At 37.3% G+C, this 17,381-nt stretch overlaps 1 protein-coding gene across 3 annotated transcripts in view; it reads left to right on the forward strand.

Moving 5' to 3' along the window:
- Positions 1-17,381, forward strand: part of SLF1 (SMC5-SMC6 complex localization factor 1) — an 81,716-nt gene that overhangs the window by 54,078 nt on the left and 10,257 nt on the right. For all 3 annotated transcript variants that reach the window (XM_003981155.5, XM_045040136.1, XM_045040145.1), the window contains one exon: positions 1,869-2,016. In XM_003981155.5, coding sequence (XP_003981204.2) covers positions 1,869-2,016 — 148 coding nt within the window. The remainder of the gene's footprint in view (positions 1-1,868; positions 2,017-17,381) is intronic.

Here is a 17,381-nt window from a genome sequence, read left to right on the forward strand (position 1 = left end):
CAGATAAACATTTTGTTGCAAGGAACATTCTGCAGCATGGATCTTGATATGATCAACTTTTAGTTCAAATGTAGATTCTCACTGTCCTGTTTTATGTTCTCTTGATAAGTTGAACCCTGAGAAATAAAACTTGCTCAGAGTGATTATCTCCATGTTGGCTTTACAAAGTCAAGAGTTGGCTTCCTGCAAACTACTTTGAAGACTAGCTAAGACTCAATGCCTAAGGGAGTGAGTTGTGGTCAGCTTATGGCTCGGACCCTACCAGGGTACTAGGGGAGGAGTTGGTACTTTCCCGCCTGCTGATACAGCCAGTCCTACTGCTAGCTGCCCGGGTCACACAGCTGCAACTGCAAGACTTAAACACAGCCCTCTAATCAGGGTGGGCGAGAGGGTGGTACTGATGCCCAGTCATGAATCCTGACCTGGCAGCATCGAGCTGTGGTCAAGGTTCTTCTGTGTTGAGGCTCCTGATGATATTACAGGAAGGGTAGTGCTTCCCTAACCATGCAGCTTAAAATCTCCTCGGCCCCATTCTTCATAGTCTCTCTCTCACATTCTAATGTCCAGCCCTGCCTTAATGCAGTACGGCCATACAGTGTGATAGAGCCACAGGGAACTTGCACACCTACCTAAGCACCCTGACTCTGGGCTTTTCCTCAGTAAACACTGTTTTGGCAGGCCTGGTGTATGTGCTGCTTGCACAACAAACCAGAACTAGAACTTTAGTTTTGAAGTTAGTAATAGCTTCTTATAATAAGGAATGATGGTACTCTTACGAAATATTTTATACTGTAGGAACCTTGTCTGCTGAAGGCAGGAGAAAGAAATCCAGTAGTCTCTGATGGTTCGTGATTTCTCTGCCCTTAACCCCATATTAGGTTTAGTATAGTTGTGGAACATAGCACTTACCATCTATTTGGATACTATAACATTTATTTATTAAAATCTTTTCACATGTTTTGTACCCAGCTGTTAATTTGGCATTTTTTTTCACACATCCAACCCACCTAAAGAACAAATACCGAAAGTAAAGGAATTTCAACTAGTTTTAATGTCATTGTGGAAAAGTGTTAATTTTTAAATCAAAAGTGTTTAAAAATATTTTTATACCTCTTTGCCTTCATATTTTGTGAATTAGAGATTTTCCACATTAGGGTAAAGCATACTTACTGTAATTAAAGTTTGTATGCTTGCTTTATTTTTTATAGGAATTTAATGTTTAGAAGTGATAATATAGAACAATATTCATCTTTAAGAATTGATTCCTATACATCTCTAAATTAGGTAATGTAACTTGATACAATTTATTAAATAGAATTTTAACCAATCTGTTTCTTTACAACAATCTTGTTTGCTAAAGTTCTTATTCATTGTGTTTTTTAAGTCTTTTTCTGGAGTATGCCATATGGAGAAATGGAAAGTTTAATTTTATATATAAACAGGGATGGCTAAGTCTATTTTTTTTTTTAATATCTCTGTATTCCTGTTAACAGAAATCCACAGAAGCCGGATATCTCCTCCATGTTTTAATGGAATTACTGCCATAGTAAAGCACTTGACACTGTTGAATAATGATAGTTTAAAAGTTTATTCTAAGCTGTCTGTATATAAGTACTGGAGGTTTTGTTTTATTAGCGGTTTTGTCATATGGATATAAAGATTTAGATATGGATAGGGGGAGGAAGGAGAGGCAGAAAATGGAGAGAGGGAATTAGCTTGCTGCGGTTCTCAGGAACACCTTTTAGTGTTAGCGTACTCTAATTTTAAATAGCTAAGTTTGCCTCAACAAGTATTTGAAATAAACACTAATAAAAAAAAAACATCTATTTTAATATGCATTACTAATATTTGTCCCATCTTAATGTTAGGTCTTCAAACATGAACTCGCCTACTTACTCACAGGAATTCTTGGAGCAGCAATAGATTATTGGATCTTCCTTGGTCTGAAGAGGGGTAAAAATGTGATGCGGCACATGTCTGATGACTTAGGAAGTTATGTTTCCCTTTCATGTGATGGTGAGTGTTCTGTGTTGTTTTTCTTAGACCTATTATGTGATTTTCCTTTAGACAGTCTGTAATCTTTAACGTACATTCATATGAAGCTTTCTTAAAATAGTTACACACACACAGGCATGCATAACATAGAAACAGTATAAAGAAGGTAAAAATTCTTCATCATGAATGTTCCCACGCAGATAAACATTTAACTTTTTTATCTATTTCTTTCTAGTAATATCTAAGTATTTTTATACTCTTGAACTCGTATATATCATTTTATACTCTTATTTTCCTCTAAATGTTACATGAGCCTTCACCCCCACCACATTATTTATTTTTCAAAATATTATTTTGATGACTTCACAAAAATGGAATATTAGATGGTAATATAGAAAATAGTACCTGGAAATATTTATTTATGTGCAACATTATTAATATTTTCCTTAATCATATAATTAAAAATTATAAGTAAACTACCCTATGCAAGTAAATATTTGACCAAATTTTTTTTAATTTCAAAAAATTTTTTTATTAACTAGACAAATTTAAATCAGTTTATTGTCTTTTCATTGAAGTAGCGGATTAACTTTTTTATGTATGGCGTTTCAGAATCTTACATGGTAAGAACAATTTTCAGTCCTTTTAATACGTATAATCATTGAGGTTGAGTAGAAAGCATTATCCTTCATCTTATATGTGCTATATGAACAGTTCCCAGGTCTCTTCCTATTTAAATACTTAACAGTAGTAAAATGAAATTCACTGACTCAGAATACTTACTTTATAAAACCACTTGTATTAACTTGTTTATCTTATTAACTCACTATCACTGTTTAAAACTTTTGCCCCCATGTACCTGTTGCTATATAATTTTTCTTATTATAAAAAGCTGCTACTATTTTCAATTGAGTCTGGTGGTGTAGCAAATGAGCCTGGATGAAGCAAAAAGAAGTAATTCATATGTATAATTTTCTCACTCTTTCTCCTCCCCCAATCATCCATTCTAGTTTTAAATTTTCCTCTAAAATAACTCATTTTCACATGCTCACTTTATGAACGGTTCTACCTAACTCTTGGTCTCCAGAGTGGGGGAGACTTCCAAAAGACCTGAGGGCACCATTCCTGAACTTCAAAGTCAGGTTAGGGAACTATGAATCTTGTCATTTCTTTCTTTCTCACTTGTATCCTAACTTCCTAAAATGAATGTATTTTATTTTTTTTCAACGTTTATTTTTTTTTGGGACAGAGAGAGACAGAGCATGAACGGGGGAGGGGCAGAGAGAGAGGGAGACACAGAATCAGAAACAGGCTCCAGGCTCTGAGCCATCAGCCCAGAACCTGACGCGGGGCTCGAACTCCCGGACCGCGAGATCGTGACCTGGCTGAAGTCGGACGCTTAACCGACTGCGCCACCCAGGCGCCCCTAAAATGAATGTATTTTAAAACAAGTGAGTTTTTGTGGCCCTCAAATATAAAAGATAATTTTTTATATACTGCAAAAATTTTAGACTGCCAAGTATTCTTTTTTGTTATACATGTGTTTCAGTACATCTAGGTTTTATGTAAAAGAAAAAGTTCTTGAATATGCTTTAATATCACTTTAATACTTTGAAGAAAGATTCTAGAATAGGAATCCAGGACTAAAACTGTAGTTCAGGATTTATTCGATGATGCCCTCTGCAAACAGAGGTCTCTTTTATACTACTGAACTTAGAAGATTTTTATCTCAAGCATTTTATCTTCTTTCCCTTTTTCTTTGAGCTGAGGGGTGATTACTGTTACTTTTGTGGAGTAGCTAGTCTTTGTTGTTTGACTTTTTAACATTCCTTAGCTCAAATTCAATATTCCTCTAAAATCCTTTCTTATTTATTTCACTCCATTCCTACTGGGTAGTTCTTTTGTTGCTGTCGTTGATGTTCTTGTTGTTTTAGAAATAGCAAATTTCTGTCATTATTTGCTAGCATGAGAACTGAACATTTAGCTAAAAGGATTCCCCTGCTTGTATTCCATAATGAAACTTCTTTGAGTTGGGGGACCCAGGACAGGATTTGCAGTGGCTTTAGAAGCCATCAGTATAGTTAAATGTCTTGTTTCCAGTATGTGTTGGTTACCTTGAAGGTAATACAATTTGTCTCATAGTTTAGCCAAATGCAGAAAATATGAGCCTGTATTAATAGGGTTTCATTATATGTTCTGAGTCAGGTTCAATGCTTTCTTCACTCATATGCTGATTTGCACTGTACTTTAAAGCAAGGTATTGTTATCCACTGCTATTTCTTCCTTTCACATGACAAATTTAAACCCAACAAGTTTGAGCCTATGACTGACTTAAGCTAAAGCTAGATGTTAATGTTACCATTACGATCTTTTTGACACACTGAGCGATTACTTTGCTTCCCCCTGATATGTTTGATCACTAGTATTTAAAACTCTAGTTGAGTTTTAAACTATATCCATGTTTGAAAAGTAGGCTTAACCCTTTTTTTTTTTTTTAAACTCTTCTCAAAACACACATAATTGGTCCTTTGGGCTTCTAATTCAGCTACAGGTGGGCAGTTTTAAAAAAGACATTTCTAAAATGGTTCAAATTAATATCTTCCTAAATTTTTGTTGTTAGTATGACTTGATTTGTTACTATTGTCAAGAGACAGAAATCAAGTGAACAGTTTAAGAGAACAGTAAGTAGCTTTTCTATAGTTAATATACAAAATTAAAGTGTTTATCATGGACTTTAATAGCATAATAACTTTTATCCCTACAAGTGGACCAGGTGTTTTAATAATGTCCTTTTTGTCAGTATGTCAGTATTTTGATAAAGAACGATTTCTTTATCTCTGGATACTCCCTTTTTTAAAATTTCTTTGCATTTTTCATCAGGTGCTTTTTGCTTTTCCTAAGTCACTAGTAAAGATGTTATAGTTTGTTACATAACATTTAATTGAAGATAATGGTCCATCTTTCTCATGGCCAACTGTACATTTTTGTTTTTCTTAGTGCAAAAATACAAATCATATTATGATGCTACTCAGATTCAAATCTATTAATTTCAGTTTAGTAAAACCGTTGTTCGTTTTTGTTCTGTAGAAGATTAAGGTAGAAGATATTTCAGTAGATAAGTAAAATCCTTTCTTCTTTCCTTCAGATCTCGTCCGTTAACCCACATTGATGTCCTTCTCTTTTATTTCTAAACACTTTGAACAGAAAGAGTTTTCTTACATCCCTTTCTATATTTTAAGATCAGGTGATCTGAAATTGTTTTTTTATGCTTATTGAAATTTCTAGTATATTGGCTTAAACCAGGGGTTGGCAAACTTTTTTTGTGTATGATATCACATAGTAAGCATTGTTGGCTCTACAGGCTCGTAGTCTATCTCAGCTCCTCAGCTCTGCAGTTGTACGAAGAGCAGCCATACACAGAACATAAATGGACATGGTGATGTTTCAGTAAAACTTTATTTATAAAAATAGCAAGATATTGTTTCTTAACTTCTAACTTAAATTTATTTTTTCTCCTGCTTTTAGTGGGAAGAAAACATGTCATCAAAATGTACTATAATATTTTTTACATCTTTAGAGAAATTTAGTAAAACTCCCTTTACCCTTCGCAGACTACTTCATTATTTTTTCCTGATAAATAATGTTTCCAAACTCTTTTATTTTTTAATTCCTCTCCATTTTTCAGACCGCTTTCATAAACATGTTTTCATAATTTTACTAATTATCTCATCAGAATGTTTCTATTCACTTTATTTATTCAACATATTTTTATTGCTACTCTCCTAAGCACCGAAATAAATACTGTGTCTAGTGAAGGGGTGGGTAACAAAATGTGGCCCTTGATTTTTTGGAGTTTTTGGTGAGAGAAACAGACTATAATTAGATTAATGTAAATATATCGTTTAAAAATGCTGAGTGCTTCAAACAAGAAAAACTAGGTGTTGAGATGGGTGAACTTATACTTCATATCAGGTAATCGTGTAAAACAGAACCTGAAGGAAAAGTAGGAGTTGGGCAGACAGGGAAACATGTTTCCATTAGAAGACACAACATTTACCAAAACTGAGATAGGAAGAAGCAGGGCCTGTTTGAAATCTTAAGGTAGCTAGCTGATGGCAAGATGCAAGAAGAGTAGCCAGAATAAAGGCAAAGAAATTGTAAGAGAGTTTGCAGAGGAACTCCTAAGCCAGGTTGATGAGTTAGAAGCTCTTTTAGGGGTGCCTGAGTCACTCAGTCAGTTAAGCATCTGACTTTGGCTCAGGTCATGATCTCACGTTTTGTGGGTTGGAGCCCCCAGTTGGGCTCTATGCTGACAGCTCAGAGCCTGGAGCCTGCCTCAGATTCTGTGTCCCCCTCTCTCTCTCTGCCCCTCCCCTGCTTGCACTCTGTCTGTCTCTCTCTGAAAAATAAACAAACGTTTAAAAAAAAAAAAGTTTTTTTTAACAAGGGAGTGGCATGACTTGATAAACACTTTTTAAAAAGCCTATCAAATGCTCTTTCTGGGTGAATAACTTCAATTGGATCATCTCCTTTGAGCAATACAGTGCAAGTTGTTTCTACTTTGTTTTTGCCTCTGCTTAGAGGTGATATGTTAAGAGATCAGTTGGTTGTAATAAACACTGTGATGTTAGGCTTTTTTTTTAAATGTATAACTAGAGATTTAATATTCAAAAGAATTCTTTCAGAATAGAAAATTTTTGCAAATCATATATCAGATAAGGGGTTAATATTCAAAGTATATAAAGAGCTAACAAAACTTGAGAGCAGACAGTCTGTTAAAAATTGGGCGGAAGAACTAAATTTGTCCAAAGAGGAATCAAAATGCCTAACAGGCACATGAAAAGATGCTCAGCAGCACTAATCATCAAGGAGGTACAAATCAAAATGACAGTGAGATATCACCTCACACCAGTTGGAAGGGCTATCATCAAGAAGACAAGACAGTGGTTCACATGGATGTGTTAAAAAGGGAGCCTGTATACACTATTAATGGGGATGTACAGTAGTCCGAATGCTATGGAAAATAACATGGAAGTTCCTCAACAAATTAAAAATTGATCCACCGTGCAATTCAGCAGTACCACTTCTGGGTACATACCCAGAGGAAATGAAAACAGGATTTTGATGAGGTTTATGCACACCCATGTTTGTCACAGCATTATTCACAATAGCCAAGATATGGAAAAACCCAAATGCCCATCGTTGGATGAATGGATACAAAAGATGTGATATACATATACCATGGACTCTTATTCAGCCATGAGAAGGGAGAATATTCTTCTATTCACAACAACATGGATGGACCTTGAGCACGTTACACTAAATGAGAGAGACAAGTACTGTATGAAGTCACCTACACGTGGAATCTTAAAAAGTCAAACCTGCAAAAAACAAAAAGCAAACCCAGTAAAATTAATGTGACATACATTGGGTTCTGGAATCAAACGGTCAAGAAAGAGTTCTTGGGATGTCTTTGGTGCAAAAGCACAGCGACAGGAATCATGGGCAGAAAAAGCTACACTGGGATTGTGAGGAGTGACTGATGATACACTATTAAGTTGGGAGGGGCTTAGGGATACTGTAAGTCTCTAAGGAATTTGGAAGCAAGGTTTTTGGGACCTTGAGGGGCCAGCTGCTGTTTAAGAATAAGGTCATTTACTAATCTCTAGTAAAACCTTAGTCATGAGACTCTTCAGATGTGTATCAGGGGGCCATACGTTTGGAGGATAATTGCTAACCTATAGCTTGGGATGGGGGGCAGGGGGGTTGGCAGGGAGTAGAGATAAAGGAAGTTTTGTTAAAGAAAACTTACAGGATCCTGGAGGTTGGGCTAACATCATAACGTCAGGCTAAGGTTGCCTTTTGCATCTAGCAAAGTACTAACATTGAGGCATTTGAGTTCACGTAGGAAGGTCCCTCTGCCTGTCTTAAGTACTTGTCAGTGGGCTGCAAAGGAAATTTAATATTTTTTTCTTCTATGCTTCTTTTGCCTTTGTTTTCCATATCACAGTGGTGGTTACTATAGGATGGGGAGTGAGGGGATAAAGTTGATTGTGTTTAAGGCTACAAACTTGAAGCGAGTAGTAAATAAGCCATAGAGATCTATCTAATATACAATATGATGAACACAGATAATAATATTGTAGTATAATGATGTTATATAATAAATGCTACTTCAGTGGCAATCACGTTACAGTATATAAAAGTTTCAATGTGACAGGCTGTACACCTTAAATTTATAAAATGTCATATGGCAAGTTGATTAAAATCTTTTGATGATCATTCTTACTGCTTGCACAGTTTCAGTATTTACAGTGCAGTAGGTTGTAAGTAGTCAGTTGTAACAAAAGGTTGTAAATAACTCCTTTCTCATTTCCAGTTCTTATAATTGTATCTCAGTGGAGGCTATTTTGGAAAGGTTTATTTGAATTGAGCAGTCTCCTATATGTGTGGGGCTAGGTGGATCTACTTAACATCTGACCGGAGCCCTTTGCCTATATGGCAGTGTGTGCCTCAAGGCAAGAAGTTTAGGTCTTTAGGCAAGGCAGAATTTCTAGGTTAGCCTGGACACTGTTTATATTTGGGGCTGGATCATTCTTTGTTGTTGGAGACTGTCCTATGAACTGTGAATTGTAGGGCTTTCAGTAGTAGCTGTGTCCTTTGGCCACTGAATGCCAGTAGCACTTCCCACACTAGTTATGACAACCAAACCTTGCCAAATGTTCCCTGGAGGAATTCCCCACCCACTTAGTTCATTCTTTCTCCCTCTTCACCCTGCTATGTCCCCCTCCTGCAGTCAAAATTCAGACAATCAAGAACTGCAGGAATACCAGCCCTGAGCCTTTTGTTAAGGCATTTGAGCAGGATAGGACTCTTGTTGGGTGTCTGGAGTCTTTTCAGCCCAAAGGAACTCAGCCCCTGTGTACAGAGGTCAAGTTTTATACTTCATATTGATATTTAGTTTGTCATTCTGTTCAATTTTTAAAATGCATTTTAACCTGTTATGTTTGTTTTGCTGATTTTATTGACTTTTTCCAGAGTTTGTAGTAAGGGAGAACAGAATATGCCACCCCAAAATGTGCCACCTTGGCATGTGGGTTATTTTGAGCTAAAGACAGTTGAGGACCAACAGACTTTAGGAAGAGTTTTATCTCCCCCTTAACTGCCTAAAATAATTTAAGTAACTTTCTTCCTAGACTAGGCCTTCTATACAAAGAGTATGGGCCAGATGTGGTAAGCTGGGGCTAACTTGACAGGGTCTGTTTGTTCTGATTCCTGTATGTGTCCCATTGTCTCTGCATAGTATGACAGACATTTTGTTACCATACATTTGCTTTTCCCAATTGCCTCAATTGCCAAGTGTCTTTGAACCTCTCCTGTCTGTGTGTGGCTCCTGCATGAAAGGAATTAAATTTGTTTTTCTTCTGTTAGCCTTATGTCAATTTAATTAAGACACCAGCCAAAAGAACCTAGAAGGGTGGAGGAAAAAATGTTCCTCCCCTACAAGTGGCCACAGAGAAAGAGTAGTTTTAGTGTCTGGATGGTGGACATTCTGTGGCTGCTGCAGCTGAGAGATCCTGGGACCATTTTCAGAAAGCCACAGAAGGTAAGAATTCTTATCATGTCAGTTTCCCAGATCTCTGCCTGCGGCGTCCAGTGGAAGCAAGAATAGTGAGAGTCCTCTTTTTCCTTTTATAAATTTAGATTAGCAGGAGGAAATATTTGTGAAACTAGTTCCTTGCATATAGGGACTCTAGGAAAGGTGTGTAATTAGTACTCTTGGTTTTGTTTAATTTTTTTTTTTATTTAAGTAATCTCTGCATCCAACATGGGTCTTGAACTCATGATCTCAAGATCAAGAGTTGAATGCTCTTCCAGTTGACCAGCCAGGCACCCCAAGTTCTCTTGGTTTTTATTGGTCATTTTCCTCTCAAAGATGGTCACTGTTTTTCTTTGTCTCTCTGTTGTGTTATTTGTCATAAGGAGGAAAATTGTAGGGTGTAACAAACACAAGCCCTATAAACCTGCTATTTGAGCCACTGACCTCACAGACTAGTGAGTTCACGGTTCTCTGACTCTTATCAAATTGGCATTTGTTTAGACAAGCTTTGTTGTGCATTAACATGCACATAAGGTGAAGACTTTTGGAAGCCAAAGCTGCAAGGTTGGTGGGCACGGGTCAAGCACTTAAAAGCTATTAGAGTGCTCACTACCTAACTCAGTGACCCCATGTTAGGATAAGTTGGTCCTAGAATAGGTTAGATTGGCACTAGGTCACCCATCATCCTCAAGATAATTTCTGTGCAGTGAGGTTCTTTGATTTAAAATAACTCAAAATTTCCAACTGAGCATCATGTCCCTATTAAGTATTACTCTGGCTCTGAGAGCCCCGAGGCTCAGTTAGTATACATATAAGAAAAACTGGATGAGGTTTTACTTTTCTCTCGTTCTGTATCTTGAGAACTTGGCTTTGTGACCAGTGAGAATATTTTCTATCCTCTCTGCCAGGTGCAAGGTGCACATACCAGCATGCATCTTGGTGGCCACTCAAATAGACTGGAGTTGCGAGACATGAAGTCATAAGCAGCACTCTCTTTCTCTGAGTGTGCAGTCTATGAGGGGAGTTTGTTATGAGAGGTCCCACTCAGTCCGTAAGGGGTTTTAGCCGTCTCAACCTGTGTCATTTTGTCAGTGCTAGAAAAGTCCCATTCCAGTAGCGCCTGCCTGGTATCATAGATTAGCATGTGTGTGACTGGAGATGTCTCACATTCTCCTTGGAAACCTGAGACAGTGTTATCATTATACCATTTTTACTGTAATAACTTTTGTAGACTCTTTGAGTGAACTTCTTGAATCATAGGGGTTGCCTCTTCTGTACCCACTTGAGGAATGTCTCTTGTGTCCATGGTAAAAATTGATTCAGAGCATAGAAAGTTGCTTCCGGGTTTTTCCACAAAAAGGCTTATTAATTTGAGTTTCTATTAAGATTAATACACAATCGTTCTTGTCAATGGCCAGACAGTAGATACTTTATAATACAAAAATATATAATTGGTTATATTTAAAAGGAAAAATTTTAGAGAGATGTCATCTTAAACAGTTGGTGCCTTTGGAATGACCAGATTTAAAAAGAGGACCTACGGGGCGCCTGGGTGGCTCGGTCGGTTAGGCATCCGACTTCGGCTCAGGTCATGATCTCACGGTCCGTGGGTTCGAGCCCCGCGTCGGGCTCTGTGCTGACAGCTCAGAGCCTGGAGCCTGTTTCAGACTCTGTGTCTCCCTCTCTCTGTGACCCTCCCCCGTTCATGCTCTGTCTCTCTCTGTCTCAAAAATAAATAAACGTTAAAAAAAAAAAAATTAAAAAAAAAAAAAAAGAGGACCTAAAGGGGGCACCTGGGTGGCTCAGAAGGTTAAGCATCTGACTCATGGTTTTGGCTCAGGTCACAATCTCAGTTTTGTGAGTTCGAGCCCTGCATCAGGCTCTGAGCTGACAGCGCGGAGCCTGCTTCAGATTCTCTCTCTCCCTATTTCTCTCTCTGCCCCTCTCCCTCCCCCACTCTCACTGCCTCTGTCTCTCTCAAATAAAATAAAACTGAAAAAAGAGTTTAAAAAAAAAAGGACCCAAAGGAATATAATCAGTAGCCTTAGGGACTCCTTTACAAGGTTAAATAACAGAAATTAGAACAAAAATTATAGTACACATCCAGTGTAAATTCTCTGTCTTAAATTCCAGTCCCATCTCCTCAGCAAATTCCCTAACTCCCCGAATTCCCCTGCCTTCCCTAGAAAATTTCGTATACACCCAGCTGCCTGTATAAATTTTAGTTTCTCTAAAAGATTTGCCTGGAGCTTTTCAGTTTGTACTTCAGACGTGAGTGTATAGGTTTCTAGTTTAAATGCTGAAGACTGGGAAGTAAATTTAAACAGAAGCACCTGTGACAGGCAGTAGGCCTCACTTTACTATTTCATACAGTTCCTCCTACTTCCCAGGGCTTTGTACTCAGGCTCTGCCAGCTTTGGGCCTTCCTATGCAGTGTCCCTAGAGGATATGTCCTGGAACCCCCACTGCAAAGAATTCATGACCCATGAACAGGAGCAGATCTTTCACATTATAAAGCCCTCTTACCTCCACTTTCAGAAGACATACCAAATTTAGAGAGCAGAAACATTAATGGCCATTCACAACACTACTAACAGAGACCTTGATTAGCTGCAAAAGAGTGTTCTCCCCACCCATGATGTCGCTGTAGTTAACTGACAAGCCAGATGGCTCCCTGAGGAAAAATCTGCCTCCCATAGGAAACTGGTGACCACAAAGTATCTCTTAGATCCTCCAACAGATGATCAGCTGAAGGCCTGAAGGCTGGTGTTTGGGATCTGATAGAAGCAGTAGTAGAGGCTTTTTCCCCTAAGGTGAATTGGTCCAAGGTTGAATTGTACAGTCTGAAAGAAGGCCTTTGTGTTTTAAAATGCTTAATAGAAACTTTACAGAGGCATATTGCACTAAACCCTGAAGTTATAGATAAGGAAATCTTTTGGTTTCTATCTTAGTCAGAAATCCTTTCCATGATGCAAGTCTTTATCTTACAGATCTTTGCAAAACCAGAAATGAAGCCCTGGAAACAATTACCAACCCTCAAGTCTCCCTTATAAATCCGTGTAGATACTGTAAAAGATTGGGACATTGAAAATAGAATTGTCCCTCACTTAAAAAGAAGGCAAAATTTAGATAGTAATTACCCCACATCTCTGATAATAGGCAAATGTATCCCAAAAGCTGAATCTTGGAGAAAACTATGGATACTTTGTGCTTTTGTGATGTGAATTTTCTACCCCCAGATCCTATAAGACCTAAGAGCCATTCTTTGAAATGCAAACTTTAGGAAAAAGTTTTTTATCAAGAAGGAGGGAAAAAGGAGCTTGGTGGAAATAAAGCGAATAAAAAATCTTAAGTGTCATCTCCATAAATATTGAAAAGCTTTAGCCATCTGAGCAGGTGATTTAACTTATTTCAACTGTCAAAACAAAATTTGGATCCAACTGCTCTTTTAAAAACCAGTAAGGTTTGCATTATCATACCCATCTCATGGCTAAAATTTTAAAACAGCTATATTGTGTGTGGTAGATGTATTATTCTACCTCTGGATAGTGTTGCTAATACCAGTTTTTAAAAGAATTCTACTTAATTTGCTCAAAAACAAACAAGTGCTTTATGGATTAAGTAATCTTAAAATTCTGAGAAATACATAAGACCTAACACAAATGCCTTTTAGGTCCACATAATTTGGAAAAGCAGTTAGTATTAAAGCTAGTTTAAGTTCATTGGTTTAGTTACAATAGACATGTCTTTAAAATTATCAACACTGAATATAATGCAGACATACAACTTACTGTAGCTGAGTTTATTAGTGAAATAAGTTCATGTTATCTCTGTTAAAAATTTTGTCAGCAAGAAAAATAGGTTGGGATGGCTGACTTTGTCTATCTCATGACATTTTCATGGGTAATCCGAACATAATTGTTGGGAGCAAGTGATTTAGGTAGATGTAAGTGAGATGAGAATTGTTAGGTGAATTTTTTCCACAGTAATTATGTTTTATGGTATGTGTACTTAAAAAGCTTTCCAAATCTCTTTGGTAACTTCTTAAATCCTTAGAGTTTTGTTTGTAAAGTCAAGTTACATTATAAAAATTAATTTCTTTTAAAAAAATGTCTTTTTTAATGTTTATTTTTGAGAAGGAGAAACCGAGCACAAGTGGGGGAGAGGCAGAGAGAGACAGACACAGAATCTGAAGCAGACTATAGGCTCTGTGCGGACAGCTCAGAGCTGACAGCTCACAGCCCCTGATGTGGGGCTCAAACTCACAAACCGTGAGATCATGACCTGAGCCGAAGTCGGATGCCCAACGGACTGAGCCACCCAGGTGCCCCCTTTTTTTTTTTTTTAATTTTTTAAAGTCTATTTATTTTGAGAGAGAGCATGCAGGCAGGGTAGGGACGGGGGGGGGGGGGGGGGGGCGGGGAGAGAATCTCAAGCAGGCTCCGCAGTGTCAGTGAAGATGTGGGCCTCAAACCCACAAACTGGGATACTATGACCTGAGCCGAAATCAAGAGTTGAATGCCACCCCAACACCCTGGTAGAAATTCATTTCTAAATAAGATGGAAATACTAGATCATTTCTAAATAAGATAAAATACTACAACATTAATTACCGTATAAAGTTTTATCCCCTTTTGGATTCACAGAGGAACTAAAGATATTTGGTGTGTTAGTAAACTTGTCTTTTGTCACTTTGGCAAATTTACTGTGAGGAACAATATATTTCTAGAAATTATGGAATGTGTTCAAAATTTCTTGGTAATGCTACAATTGTCTACTTCTTAGTTTTTACTAGAAATTAACATTTCTAAGGGTTAAGAATTTTATTTAATATATGTAAATAAGAATACTGGAAATAATAGGGGTGATAACTGCATGCAAGGAACAAGTCGAGTTTCTGACTAAGAGAAGGTATGAGGTATGGAGATGTGTTTTTGGTAAGAGAGAAACAAGTAATTTTTTCCTAATTGTTTCAGAATGGGAAGGAGAGAGAATTTTACCTTCGAGGTCAAGTTGGCTAAAGTTAAATGAATTTATTATGAGGGTTTTACAAAATAACCTTTGAGGTCAATAATGTACTTACATTTAAGTACAACTGAAAATATTATTTCATCTGCTAAAATGACAAAGTTTTCTTGGACCATCCGATTTTCTTTCAATAATGTGAAAGGTTTTTATTCACCTTTTAAATAATCTGCCTAGGAAACAACAATTCTGTGTGTTATCAAAATAATTTCCTCTGTTGTCTTAACAAGTTTTTGATTACTTAAGAAAACAGAGTGTTCTCTATTGCCAAGGTGTTTTGTTTTTTGTTTTTTTTTTTTTTTCTGGCTACTTGAATTTCTATATTTGAGTGCAAAATCTTTGTCACTTTGGTTAAGTTATCTCACAGTGGCTTATGATACTGTTTGACCAAGTGTTCTAAAATCTTTTTTTTTTTTTTTTTAATGTTTATTTTTGAGAGACAAAGAGAGACAGAGCACAAACAGGGGAGGGGCAGAGAAAGAGGGAGACACAGAATCCGAAGCAGGCTCCAGGCTCTGAGCTGTCAGCACAGGGCCCAATGCAGGGCTTGAACTCACAGACCGCAAGATTGTGACCTAAGCCAAAGTCAGATGCCCAACCAAAGGAGTCACCCAGTCTCCCCTAAAATCTTTTGATACTCTAACAAACTTCTCAAAATCGAATTCTAAAGCCGTTTGTGACTTCGAAGTAAATTTGCGATTTTGCAAAGGATCCCTGGAGTATTGCAAAAGAGACATTCTTTCTCCTTGTCAAATGTGCATTTCTGAACAAATTAGGTTTATTTGATAAGTCACATGGGAAACACTGTCAAATAAGAAGTAATACTTAAGCCTTCTTTATGTTGTTTTTCTATAGTTGTATGTAAGTGTTCCAAAAATAATATAAAATTCCCAGAAATGTGATATGTGCTGGTATAATGTTGTCACTTGTAATTCTAGTCTTCATTTTTTTTTTTTACTTTTTTAACATTCATTTATTTTTGAGAGAGAGAGAGAGAGAGAGAATGAGCGGGGGAGGGGCAGAGAGAGAGAGAGGGAGACACAAATCTGAAGCAGGCTTCAGGCTTCGAGCTGTCAGCACAGAGCCTTGATGTGGGGCATGAACCCATGACCATGAGATCATGACCTGAGCCAAAGTCAGACACCCAACTGACTGAGCCACCCAGGCACCCCATTCTAGTCTTTACCTTAAGATGTGTGCCAGAGAGATAACCAAATAACCAGGGTTGTATATTGTTTCTCATAATTTTAAGATCATACCATTTAATTGGGTAAGGATTTGCAGAACTCTGATGGAGAAACATCATTTCCTAAAACTGCAAACATAAGATCCTGATCAATAAGCATTAATTTTATGGGACTGAATGGACTAATGAGGATGACTGTAATTTTTATAACTTTTTGTTTGAAACATTACTGTTTTTTAATGTTATGTTTTTCCACTTTTAAGGAAACTTTATAACAAACTGGTCAAGTATACTTTTGTAAGCAAAGACAAAACCTTAACCTTTTCTCCCTACCTGATCTCTCTGGAACTCAGAAACTTCTTAGTATTCTTATTTTCATGGCAGTATGGTTATTTGCATAAGTTCGATAAGAATCGGTTCTCCTTGTAACAAGACACAATTGGATACATTGGTTATGTTGCCAAAGTTTTGGCTGGAATGTCATATTTGAGAATGTGCATAGAATCGCATTATGACCAGACAGCTTTAAGGAACTAAAGCGGACTTCATGAAGCCATTAAATCCCCTTGGAAAAACAGCCTGGTACCTTGCTTTCAGGATTCCCAGCAGCCTTACCAGCTAAACAAGGTCACTTCCTAGCAGGCTCAGAAACCTTGGGATATTTTGGAGACCTCAAGAAAAGAGGAATTTATCCACGTCTATAGGTATAGCAGGCAAAGTCTTAATAGCAGGAACTTTGCTTGGCTTCCTAGCCTCAAGAGTCTTTTGAAAGTTGAATCAGAGTCATGCCTGGCTGGCTCAGTCAAAGGAACATGAACTCTTGATCTTGGGGTCATGAGTTCAAGCCTCATATTGGGTGTTAAGATTACTAAAAAAAAAAGAAAAGAAAATTAACTTTTTAAATCATAAAAAATAAAAGGTCAATCTGAGATTCCTTATGAAAAGTTCCAGCAGATTTAAAAGAGCCTGTATGGTCAATATCTATTCTTGCCGCACTTATGTAAATAATCAGCCACGTTTACTAGACTTCATTTGCAAATGAATTTGTCTCATTGTGGTTATATTTGATAAAATGAGGGTGACTGTAGAAAGAAAAATTGTTTCCATAATACACTTTTATGGATATCAGATCCTGTTTCTGTTAATTGCCTTTGAGGTCCTGTTTTATACCTGTAAACTGGACTAGATGCTGAGTTCTTCTAGTTCCCTCCAATATTTGGCTATAATTCTCCAAACTGACATTTCTAAGTTTTTTTCCCCACCTTTCTGACTTGGAATTGTTGAGAACTGAAATATCCCTTTTCCTGAAGCTGTGCAAGCAAAAGCTGGATAGCTTGATATAAACTTTATAGAAATTACCACAGCAGCTCCTGCATGGACGGTCTTCATACCTAATGCTATATGGCCACTCAGAAAACTCACCAGAGACATTCACACTGCAAACGAGGAAAATCTGTCAGATTGCCACTGCCTGCACTTGTTCAGTCTGAAGGTGTTTTGAGCCAGACATCTAGAAATCTTGACTGGCTGCCTTCACAACTTAGAGATTTAGATTATAGTCTGTCCCAGCCATTA

This window comes from Felis catus, chromosome A1 (genome assembly GCF_018350175.1).
Source record: "Felis catus isolate Fca126 chromosome A1, F.catus_Fca126_mat1.0, whole genome shotgun sequence".
Taxonomy (NCBI): Eukaryota; Metazoa; Chordata; class Mammalia; order Carnivora; family Felidae; genus Felis; species Felis catus.